General features: G+C 42.0%; 1 protein-coding gene across 1 annotated transcript in view; it reads left to right on the forward strand.

Annotated features, from left to right (window-relative positions):
* Positions 1–13136, forward strand: part of LOC308610185 (uncharacterized protein C1orf21) — a 233901-nt gene that overhangs the window by 75584 nt on the left and 145181 nt on the right. Inside the window, exon 2 of the mRNA XM_081223531.1 lies at positions 9246–9464. Coding sequence (XP_081079657.1) covers positions 9371–9464 — 94 coding nt within the window. The 5' untranslated portion in view covers positions 9246–9370. The remainder of the gene's footprint in view (positions 1–9245; positions 9465–13136) is intronic.

Raw genomic sequence — 13136 nt, forward strand, 5'->3', positions numbered from 1 at the left:
GGAAATAAGAGCTAAGCCTTGTTCATTTTTTCACTTGATACACAATTGAAGTCAACACCCTTGGGCCAAAACATAATTGGTAATAATCTTTAGACCTCATAGGGCTTCCTGAAATATTTTGGAAAAAAAAATTGCAAGTATATCCTAATTGGGTAAGTGCTGAAACAAAGTTTCTAAATAAACCGAGTCTAGGTGAGAAATGGCCTTTTTATAAGTTGTCATTTCATCCTCAGCATCACTTGGACATAAGTTCAGGTAGGTCATAGAATAAAAGGAAGAGGCTCAGAGAGAGGCAGCCCAGCCTTGGTACTGAGGCAGGCATGTAACCCCTGCGACCAGGGCTCAGCATCCCCACTCCCCTTCCAGTGCTCTTTTCACTTGTCACCTTGCCTCCTCGTCCTCATACCTCACTGTGGAAATCCAACAAAAATGTATCATCTTGCATAGGACTTACTATTGTTACGTTTTGGAGAGACACCTCTGTACAATTATTATTTGTGGAAGTGAGAGTTTTCCCATAAAGAAAGCAAAAGCAGATATTCCTGTTTCTTTGGCGTTAATAGCATATTGTCAATTGTCATGCCACCAAATGAGTGTGATACAAGGAATGAATATCTTCTGTGATGCCAGCAATTGCCGGGTAATAGGAAGGTTTGACTTTTCCAGAGTATCCTCACGTCAAATGTGACATCTCTTTGTGTATTATCTTTAACATGCACAATGAAATGTGAAATGGTGTTAACAGTAGCCCAAGGATACCAAAGCTTCAAGATTAGAAATCACTTTCAGGCTGTCTTTCTTCTTCCCCCCAGTGGGCTGCTGTATTAACACTCATTACAGCGAAGCAGAACAGATGGGCAAACAGACTGATTAGTTATTTATATATATATTTTTTTCTTTGTGAAGCTTAGATGTTGGCTCTTTCTTCAATAAAAGAAAGGAATTTTTAGATGTTGCCTTGTCTTGATTTCCCTTTTTAATCAAAGGAAGAAAGGGGGTACTTTGCTCCTGATCTATTAATAATGTGCCAATTATCCTTTTCTTAACTGCTGACTTCATAGCTCTCTGTGTACCCATTGCAATCAGAATTCGATTTTCTCTAGCCCTCCAAGCTGCATGTGGTGTCTTCATGTTCTCTCTGGCCTAGGATTTCTTTATGGAGTTTATCACTTTTAATTCATTTTTCAGAAGTGTCTTTCTTGACAAGGAAACTGTCTACAGTGTTTTTGGCTTTTCCATCCAAAATGAAAAAATACATGATTAATTGGTGGAAAGTGAAATTATCCATAATATTACATAAATAGAAATATTTTCCATAGCCTTTTTAAAGAAGGTCAGATATTTCTTTGATTTTTCTTAAAACAGATTTTGCATATTTTATTCCTTCCCAATTTTATAAAAGTAGGTTTTTTGATGAAATTATGCTTCCAGTTCAAAAAGTTAAGGTAAAGAAAAAAGCCATCCACAATTCCACTTCTGGATATATATATTCAAAGGAAATGAAATTATTATCTTGAAGAGATATCTGCACTGCCATGTTCATTGCAGCATTATTCACAGTAGTCAAGGTATGGAAACAAGTGTCCTTCAGTGAATGAATGGATCAAGAAAATGTGAGACAACACACACACACACACAGAGGAATATTATTCAGCCTGATTATGAAAGAAATCCTGCCATTCCCAACTATATGGATGAACCTGGAAGGAATTAAGCTAAGTGAAATAAGCTAGACAGAGAATCTTATATGTAGGATCTTAAAAATAAAAATGTCAAACTTATGGAAACAGAGAGTAGAATTGTGGTCGCCAGAGGCTGGGGAGTGGGAAAAATAGGCAGAGGCTGGTAAAAGGGTACAAACTTTTAGTTATAAGATGAATAAGGTCTGAGATATAACATGGTGACTATAGTTGATAACATGATATTGTATAATTGAAAATTGCTAAAAGAATAGAACTTGTGTATGCATCAAAAAAAAAGTAAATATATGAAGTGATACATGTGTTAATTAACTTGGTGGGAATCCTTTCACAATGTATATAGTATATTGAATCATCTTGTTGAATATAGTATATTACAGTTTTGTCAATTATTCCTCAATAAAGCTGAAAAAAATAAGAAATCCATCTGCACTGGAAAAAAAGAAAAAAGCCATCATAAATCCATAATCTTTTCTTATAAAAGGGCAAATGTATCACACATATATAACATGCATAAAAAAGTGATGGACTAACTTGTATATAGAAAAGAACTTCCTCAGGTTATAATGTGAAATGTCCTGGAACAATAATTCCCCTAAGGATATCTAAAATAGTACGCGAAGAGTCTTGAGGCATAGTGTAAGGAGAGGAGGGGTAAACGTGCACAGTTAAAGGTTTTTTAGTCTTTTTGAAAAATTTTGAATTGCATTTACAGATTTGCTAATGTATTTTATCAAAGCAAGAAAATTATTCTATAAAGATGGCCCTATATGAGGTTAATGCATAGCATTATGAAGGGATTACAGCTTCTAATTTCATGATATAGGATAATATAGCCGTATAGCCACTTGGGGAGATTTTTACACAAAGCCGTGGGCTATTAATTGGAGCCCATGTTTTTGAGGTGCCCAGTGATCCTATCATATAGATTATTTAGTTTTAAAAAATCATCCTCAGTGGAACTTGGTATTAGAAGATTCCATCAAACATCAAAGAGATGCTTCAGTTTAATTCTCACACTATGATCTGTGACTTCAGAAATAGCATGCTGTTAATAACAATATGTGAGAACGAGACTCAGATCTTCTTGTTGCTTTTGGTCTCTGCATGCTCATTTGCACCCTCAGTTACCTCTCTAAGTGGGCTGGTTTCAGGGAGGTGAATGAATAGATGATGTGGGAGTTGGGAGAGAAAAGCTGAGCAAAACTAATGGAAAAATGGAAGCCAAAAAAATATGCTCGAATTTATGTGAAGGATAGTAGAAACTGAAGGGAAACTTTCTTGAGCAGATGATGGTGGCAGTAATTAGGGCTACATTTCTGAAGGTCTCCTCAATTTGAGGTCTCAGTTAGATTGAGGTTAATTAAGAGAATTTTCGGTAGAAATGAAACCTTGACATTACATAAGGCTATAAAAGAGATGCAGTTCAGTAGTGTTTTAATGATGTTTATTCAGCTATGGTTGGGTCTCAAACTCAACCTTTCTTGACATTCCCAATCTCGAGGCTGAATCAGGTGCCTGTGGGGTGAACTCCCCTGTCATCCTATATTTAACCGGCAGTTGCTGTACCAAATTGTTGTGAAACTGGTCCGTCTCACGATCACCTTTCTCTGCATGTTCATATTCTGTGGGGGTGGGGAGGACACTGTATCTTGTCCTGTTTATCTCTATATACCCAGTGTCTGCCAAAAATGTGTCTTGTCAGTTTAGTAGTTTTCAATAAATATCTATTGATTAAATGAATGAATGAATGGACAATTGTTTATGTGCAGAATCCAAATGACATAGTAAAAAACTTTCCCCAGTGATCAATGGTTAATTTTGAGAGTTGGAGATCCTTTGCCTCTCAGATAACTTCATAATTATCTCCTTCGAAATGGGCAAAATATTAAAATATATTTCTGTCAAGGTTGTAAAACTTGAAAACCTCACTCTTAAAATTAACTTACTGCTGTAAAATACATAATGTGTGTTTCAAAAACAAAACCCGTACCTAATTGTGATTTGGAGAGAACTCACATTGAGCGATAGTGCTTTTTTTTTTTTTTTTTTTTTTTTTTTTGCGGTACGCGGGCCTCCCCTGTTGCGGAGTACAGGCTCAGCGGCCATGGCTCACGGGCCCAGCCGCTCCGCGGCATGTAGGATCTTCCCGGACCGGGGCACGAACCCACGTCCCCTGCATCAGCAGGTGGACTCTCAACCACTGCGCCACCAGAGAAGCCGTCCACTTTTTTTTTTATTCAAGTAAGATTTGTTGCTACAAACAGAATTTCTAAAACAGAAGAAACAGCGCACAGTGCTTTTCAGGAATAGCAAAGAGTAATTCACGTCTTAGATTCTTACATTAACTTCTTGGGTAGATTGTGAGGCTGTCAGTGTGAAATAAGAATGAGGAACAGAAAAGGAAGAGGACTCCCAGAGAGGAGGGTTGTAAACTGTCTCTGGATTCCTACTGTCCTTCTGGATTTTGCTAGGGTTTCCCACTCTCCTTCCTGTTTTTACTTTGTTTATTCTGAGGAGGCGGCAACAGACTGGGAGGGGAGGCGAGGTTTCCCCTCTCACTTCGGGTTGCTCTGCGGTGTATCGTGTACGTGTGAGGTTGTTTTCCCACATTCCTTTTTGAAAAGTGAGGAATTCATTCTGGGAGCCCACACCTGTCACCTTACGTGGTGATGCTGAAAGGGAACGAGGGACATGGGCCAAGCAGCAGCAACAACAACCCTTAGCAGCCACCTGCTTACAGAGGAGTTTTTTCCCTTCTGCCTTTAGAACTGATTCCTGTCTCCTATCCTACTTGTCTCATATTTCAGTGCTGTTCCTTTAAAAACTGTAGTAGGTCAACAGAGTGGATTTCAGCACTACTAATTTTTTTTTTTTTTTTTTTTTTTTTTTTTGCTGTACGCGGGCCTCTCACTGCTGTGGCCTCTCCCGTTGCGGAGCACAGGCTCCGGACACACAGGCTCCGCGGCCATGGCTCGCGGGCCCAGCCGCTGCGCGGCATGTGGGATCTTCCGGGATAGGGGCACGAACCCGTGTCCCCTGCATTGGCAGGCGGACTCTCAACCACTGCGCCACCAGGGAAGCCCAGCACTACTAATTTAATGTCTCTCAAAGTGTGCTCAAATTTGGATCAAATGGACTTCCTATATCTTAGGAGGTTTTATAGTTTATCTTTAAAGTTGGATAAAGTTAGCAAGGCCTCCTCCAGGGCCTTCACAAGCATCAGCAGTGCAGTCCTCTTCCCTGCCCCGCCCTGACCTTGACCCCTCTGAACACACACACACACACACACACACACACACACACACAAAACATCCGCCATGCACTTCTAAGTTCCAGTGTCTTAGCTCAGGCAGTTCTTTACATCTGGATGATGGTACTGTCCTTTCAGCCTGGCAAGTTTCTACCAAACGTTAAGACCCTACAGAATATCACTTCTTTTAATTCCTGCCTTTTCCCAATCATCATTTAATCTGCTTCCTTGAATTCTACATTGCCATAGATTCCTGTGAATCATTTATCATGGCACTTAATACACTGTATTGTGTAGGTTAAAAAAAAAAGTCAGCACATCTCCCCCCATCTGGCCCGGGAGCTCTATAGACCAATATGAGTAGACCATCAGTGGAAATACTGTAGCTTTAATGACATTGCTGCTAACTATCATCAGAATAGTTGTGTGTGTGTTTTCCATATAGCTTTAAAAAGGGGAAAATGTGTTAACATGAGGTTACCTAATAGTGTTGAGAAACTGATAAACATTAACTAGGAAAAAATATCATCCTTGTTTGTAAAACTTTACCAACTAACCCTATACTTTCTGTTAATGATTTTATATAACCAGTGATAGAAACTAGTCTGGAGAACTATACAAAGACATGGTTAGTATTATAGCCATTGAGTTGATGTTGAAATTTGTATTTGCTTGGCTTGATTTAAGATCATTACCTGTGTTATCTAAGTTCACTTATTAGATTGATTTAGAATTATCTTTTAGTATTGGGCTAATTTGAAAATTTCCCTTTGCTGAGATTAGGTGGTTTAAATGGTAGAATTTCTATGTCCATAGATGTTGTCAGTGCTCTAGGAAGGAGGGCTTAGGGGCACCAATTTTGTTGGAAGAGAAAACTTGCAGCTGCCTTTGGGTAGCACTGTTCTTTTTTATTTATTTATTTATTTTTTTTGCGGTACGCGGGCCTCTCACTGTTGCGGCCTCTCCCGTTGTGGAGCACAGGCTCCGGACGCGCAGGCTCAGCGGCCATGGCTCACGGGCCCAGCCGCTCCGCGGCATGTGGGATCCTCCCAGACCAGGGCACGAACCCGTGTCCCCTGAATCAGCAGGCGGACTCTCAACCACTGCGCCACCAGGGAAGCCCTGGGTAGCACTGTTGTTGACACTGAGAAACATCAGTTGTTCCTAAAGTGGAGAGGAGAGTAGTGGAATATGGGTGCTGATGAAGATTAAGAGGGTGGCTTGGCAGCTTCTTTTGCTCTGCCATGGGTGTGAGGGGTAAGGGCCTGTGTTACAGTGGGATGGATGGAGATGAAGGCATGGGTAGATGTTTCAAAGTAAACACCTACAAGACTGGAACGGCTTGATAAGGATGATGAAAAAATAAAATAAATAAAAATGAGCAAGCTGAGCACGACAAACCTTGAGAATTTGGATAGTGACCTTGAGTGGGGCAGGGGAAGGTAAATTCACTGCAGTTAACTAGGGGATTGTCTCCTTTGTGGTTTATCCATAAATGCTCTTGCAGCCTTTAGTAGAGGTCAAACAGAGGCTTAAAGGCTCTGAAAGAGGTGGACGACCACCTCGTTTTCTTCCCTTCATATTCCTATATCTGCTCAGTCCTTAAAGCATTCAGCTAACTAAGCAGAAAATTGACAAAAAGTACATTTAAGTCCTTTCCCCCATCTCCTTCCTTCCCAAACAGTATCGCGTCAAGTAAAATAAAATATTGAATGATTTATGGAACCCACTGGAAATGCTAGCCCATGTTCCAACCCACCTCCTCCTGGCAAAATCTGAGGAGCTAGGAAGAGCTGGCCTGTGTGCAGGACAGGATGAGGAGGTTGGAGGACTTTTCCCAGCCTCTGGAACTTGATGGATCTCAACAATGTGCTTTCCTCTCTCTGAGGCTTTTTGAGATTCCGGAACATTAGCAAACCTATATAGCCTATTAAGTTTGTGTGTGGCAAGTAGGAGTGCTCAATTATTTATTTGAATAAATAAATAGAAATTTTTTAGCTCCTCAAAAAGTCCAGCCACACCTAGAGTCTGTCATACAGAGTGAAGTAAGTAAGCAAGAGCAAAACAAATACCGTATGCTAACACATATATATGGAACCTAAAAAAAAAAAAAAAAAAAGGTTCTGAAGAACCTAGGGGCAGGACAGGAATAAAGATGCAGACATACAGAATGGACTTGAGGACATGGGGAAGGGGAAGCTGGGACGAAGTGAGAGAGTAGCATGGACTTATATACACTACCAAATGTAAAATAGATAGCTAGTGGGAAGCAGCTGCATAGCACAGGGAGATCAGCTCGGTGGTTTGTGACCACCTAGAGGGGTGAGATAGGGAGGGTGGGAGGAAGACGCAAGAGGGAGGGGATATGGGGATATATGTATATGTATAGCTGATTCACTTTGTTATAAAGCAGAAACTAACACACCATTGTAAAGCAATTATACTCCAATAAAGATGTTAAAAAAAAAAAAAGTCCAGCCACAGAACACTCTAAGACATAAATCACAGCAAGATCCTTTTTGACCCACCTCCTAGAGGAATGGAAATAAAATGAAAAATAAACAAATGGGACCTAATGAAACAAAATCTTTTGCACAGCAAAGGAAACCATAAACAAGACGGAAAGACAACCCTCAGAATGGGAGAAAATATTTGCAAACAAAGCAAATGACAAAGGATTAATCTCCAAAATATACAAGTAGCTCATGCAGCTCAATATCAAAAAAACAAACAACCCAATCCAAAAATGGGCAGAAGACCTAAATAGACATTTCTCCAAAGTAGACATACAGGTTGCCAACAAACACATGAAAAGATGCTCAACATCACTAATCATTAGAGAAATGCAAAGCAAGACTACAATGAGGTATCACCTCACACCGGTCAGAATGGCCATCATCAAAAAATCTAGAAACAAATGCTGGAGAGGGTGTGGAGAAAAGGGAACCCTCCTGCACTGTTGGTGGGAATGTAAACTGATACAGCCACTATGGAGAACAGTATGGAGTTTCCTTAAAAAACTAAAAATAGAACTACCATATGACCCAGCAGTCCCACTACTGGGCATATACCCTGAGAAAACCATAAGTCAAAAAGATAGATGGGGCTTCCCTGGTGGCACAGTGGTTAAGAATCTGCCTGCCAATGCAGGGGACATAGGTTCCAGCCCCGGTCCGGGAAGATCCCACATGCCGTGGAGCAACCAGGCCCATGCACCACAACTACTGAGCCTGCGCTCTAGAGCCCATGAGCCACAACTACTGAACCCACGTGCCACAACTGCTGAAGTCTGCACGCCTAGAACCCGTGCTCCAGAACAAGAGAAGCCACCATGATGAGAAGTCCGTGCACTGCAACGAAGAGTAGCCCCCGCTCGCTACAACTAGAGGAAGCCCGTGCGCAGCAATGAAGACCCAACGCAGCCAAAGATAAAATAAATGTATATAAAAGAAACAAACAAGTAAAAAAAAAAAAAAAGATGTACCACAGTCTTCATTGCAACACTATTTACAATAGCCAGGACATGGAAGCAACCTAAATGTCCATTGACAGATGAATGGATAAAGAAATGTGGCACATACATACAATGGAATATTAGCCATAAAAATGAATAAGATTGAGTTATTTGTAATGAGGTGGATGGACCTAGAGTCTGTCATACAGTGAAGTAAGTCAGAAAGAGAAAAACAAATACCGTATGCTAACGCACATATATGGAATCTAAAAAAAACGGTACTAATGAACTTAGGGGCAGGACAGGAATAAAGATGCAGACACAGAGAATGGACTTGAGGACACGGGTAGGGGGAAGGTTAAGCTGGGACGAAGTGAGAGAGTGGCATGGACATATATACACTACCAAATGTCAAATAGATAGCTAGTGGGAAGCAGCTGCATCGCACAGGGAGATCAGCTCGGTGCTTTGTGACCACCTAGAGGGGTGGGATAAGGAGGGTGGGAGGGAGACGCAAGAGGGAGGGGATATGGGGATATGTGTATACATATAGCTGATTCACTTTGTCATACAGCAGAAACTAACACAACATTGTAAAGCAATTATATTCCAATAAAGATTAAAAAAAAAAAAAAGTCCAGCCACATGTTGTGTAGGGCGCAGGCCTTCTGACCTTGCTTTTCAAGCGGGGGTCAGATGAGAGTGACCTGTGCTGCATTTCCTTCTTCAGCGCCTGGTCGCACCCCAGTCCAGTGGGGTTGGGCGGGAATCACCACGGAGACTGAGACACTGACTGGCTTCATGTCCCACATTCTGATCTAGCGCTCTCTTCTTGCAGGTGCGCACATTTTGACCGACTCAGCAAGAAGGTGGATTTTCCTTGTGTCTAAAGAGAAAAAAATGTCCCCGTGCCTGTAGAGATGCTTTGCAGTTCAGCCCGGCTGAAGCTGACCGAATGAGACTATGGGCTGTGCCTCTGCGAAGCATGTTGCCACTGTTCAAAATGAAGAGGAAGCCCAGAAAGGGAAGAACTACCAGAATGGAGACGTGTTTGGTGGTAAGTGCAGTTGAATTTCATCCTTGGCCCCTCCATCCAGGCCTTTCATGTGAACATTGCAGTGTTCCTGTGTTCTGTTTGCTGGGGGGCGGGACGGGGTGCAGGGGTGATGGGGGGCTGTGGGTAGAGGGCTGATGAGAGATGATAAAAATCAAGGCAGACCTTTTACATTGGGCAGTTTTCATCATAATTTATATCTAGAAGACTTTGAGGAGGATCATGGAGGTTTTATGTAGAGCTCACATTTAAATCAAGCTTTGAAGAACTAGTAGGACATAAACAGGTGCATGGGACAGTGGCCACAGGGTGTCCTGGTCCAGAACTGTAGGACTGAACACATGGAGGTCCAAAAGCAGGCAAGGATTTATAATGGAGGGAATGACATGTTTTTTGGAGTTTTATTATAAGTTTATAAGGAATTACTCTTTCTGTGAATTAGAAATTCTCGGTTTCAAAAACACAATTACAGTGAACTTAGAACTCGTCTTTTAACCGTCCTGTGATGATTCATAGTGACTTGAGACTATCTAGTGCAGAGGTCACAAACTGCCAACCCATGGCCACATCTGGTTTACAAATATATTTTCTTTGGCCCCCAGAGAATTTTTAAATAAAAAAGCAAGGCGGCCTTTAAAAATCAGGATGTTTCACACAAAACCCCAAATTTCTTGAGAAGGTCTGACAACACTGATTTTCCATTCCCTGAGGCAACAGTTGGTGGAATGGGGTAGCAGTTGCCGGTTCAATCAGAGTATGGCCTCCAGTACACGGCTGAGCCCTCCCCGTGAACGCACATCAGGCCCCGTTCACTCACTGACGTTCCATGCCTGGCCACTTACAGCCTTTTGAGTTTGCCTAATCTTGAGTTTGTCCTTTGGAAGATCAGTGATTACCCTGATGCAGGGTGGCTATGGGTTTGTACAAAATTCCAGTTAGTCCAGGCAGATGAAGCAGTTTTTGCTGAATTACTTTAACAATAATACCCAAGACTTGACATTTTCTGGTACTTCTATTCATAAAAGCACCTCTACATCTCTTATTCGATTAAGAACCTCATTGCAATGATGTTTACATGTAAACAAGTCAAGTGGCACTCTTCAGTGTCTGTCAAGGAATTCTACTGCGTTTCAATCTCTAGCTTTTGATCCGTTGCAATGGTTGTTTCAGTCCCCTGGGGAAGAATTGGGAACAACGTGGAAGGGGTAATGCTCTGTTACAAGTGGACTCATGTATATGGAGGGAGGAAGATTTCATTTTGGTTTGTTTTAAGGAGATGTATTTGTTGCCTGGAACAAATTTGCTTCTAGTGGTCACTACCAATAGAAACAAGAAATGTGGAGAAGAGTGACATATGAGCATCTTAATAAAGTAGAATCCAGCTCTTTGAAACCACACCTTCTGGGAAAACAGCTAATAGGAGCTAGAGTCATCACTGTTACTCTCAAACACTTAACTTTTAAGAGGAAATAATCTCATATCAGGGATTTCTTTAAATTAACTTCTATGTAAGGTTCTGTGTCATTGTCATTTTTGTAATGAGAGCTACCACTTATGGAGCCTTCACCATATGTCAGACACCGAGAAGCATTTACATTCATTTTTATGTTGAATTTTCGCAACAATCCTGTGAAATCTGTGCCATCTTAATTTTACAGATTTGGAAGCTGGAGCACAGTGTGACTAACTGATCCAAAGTTACTCAGCTACTAAGTGATAGAATCAGATGTCTCAGGCGCCAAAGTCCACATTTCTTTCTCAATGTCATTTCCTCCTGCCTCCCATCCGTCACTCAGTGGTTTTTTTTTTTTTTTTTTTTTTTTGTGGTACGCGGGCCTCTCACCGTTGTGGCCTCTCCCGTTGCGGGGCACAGGCTCCGGACGTGCAGGCTCAGCGGCCATGGCTCACGGGCCCAGCCGCTCCGTGGCATGTGGGATCTTCCCGGACCGGGGCACGAACCCGTGTCCCCTGCATCGGCAGGCGGACTCTCAACCATGTGCCACCAGGAAAGCCCCATCACTCAGTCTTTAATGTGAAAAGGTATTCACTGGCCAGTACACGATGTGTCAGACCCTTTGCTAAATGCCATGGAGGATACAGAGATAAACCTTGCTTTCTAGGACTTCGTAAGAGAATGAAGAAGTGTTAGGAGGCAGAATAAGCCAAATACCAGAGAAGGAAAAGACATACACATCCTGATAAGAGTCAGAGGGTTGAGAGACTGCCTTGAAAGGTGGGATCAGAGCAGATTTCTTATAGAGGTGACAGCTGACCCTGACCCTAAAGGACTGGAGAATCTAAACCTGTCGGATGAAGGGTGTAGGAAGGAACTAGATGAGGAAAGGCTAGACGTGATGTGACCCATATTCAAGAATTACAAGTAATCCAGTTCGAATGTAATATAAAATAGAAGTGAGAGGGAATTGGGTACAAAACTAAGTTAGGGTTAAATTATGGAGAATGTGGAATACCAAATTACAATCTGTAGAAAGGTAACCTTAGATTTGTAAGAGCAAAAATTTAGTGATAGTATATTGTATTAATATTTTGCTTGTCAATGAGACCATCTAACCATTCATTTGCTAATGTGGTTACAACTTTTATAGCTAAGAAGACTTTCTGTTGTTCTAAAGTACCATGTGGGACTTCCCTCGTGGCGCAGTGGTAGAGGGTCCGCCTGCCGATGCAGGGGACACATGTTCGTGCCCTGATCCGGGAAGATCCCACATGCCGCGAAGCGGCTGGACCCGTGAGCCATGGCTGCTGGGCCTGCGTGTCCGGAGCCTGTGCTCCGCAACAGGAGAGGCCACAACAGAGAGAGGCCCGCGTACCGCAAAAAAAATAAAAAATAAAAAATAAAAAATAAATAAAGTACCATGTGTAGTTTGCAAATGCTAGCATCTAATAAAGGAGCCTTGTATTAGTCAACTATTGCTGGGTAGTAGACACCCTCAGGATCTTAGTGGCGTTCAGCAATAATCCTGTCTTTCTTGATCACGAGTTGCTTGGTCAGCTGGAGTGGCTCTGCTCCGTGTCTCTCAGCTTCCTCCTGGGACCAGTGAGCCAAGGTGGGTACGCTCTTCTTTTGCAAAAAGGTAAAAGTCCAAGTGATACACATGATGCCTCTTAAGCTTAGGCTTAGACCTGGCACACTGGCACTTGCACCCACATTTTACTAGTCAAATCAAGTCCCATGAACAGGCTCAAAGACAAGGAGCAGAGAAGTCCATCTGACCACAGCACATTCATGGCAAGGGTATGGTTGTAGAGAAGGGTCAAGAATTGTGGCTAATATTTCAGTCTACCCCATGCCTGCCCAGTCATTGCTGTCTGTGTGGCTCCATGCCATAAAGTGCACTCAAGGCCTCTGCCAGCTTCTCTTCATCCTCCTGGTACTCACACTGAAGTTCCGTTCACTCCAGCATTCATCATCTTGTTACTCTTTCTCACATCAGCATTTGCAGGTTTGTGGCATTGTGTTAGATAAAGCAGGAATACAGGGAGGGAGAGAGCTTCATGTACCAGGCAGGGAGAGTTTTCCTAGCCCTACAGGGTTCTGGGAGTAGAATTGTCAGAATCCATTGTGAACATCAGTACCAGTATCCTAGATGTTACTGAATGCTAGAGTTTGAATATGACAAGAGAAGGTCCTATCTGTTTCTCCACTTGAATTAG

Source organism: Mesoplodon bidens, assembly GCF_964165515.1.
Source record: "Mesoplodon bidens genome assembly, chromosome: 2".
In the NCBI taxonomy this organism is placed as follows: Eukaryota; Metazoa; Chordata; class Mammalia; order Artiodactyla; family Ziphiidae; genus Mesoplodon; species Mesoplodon bidens.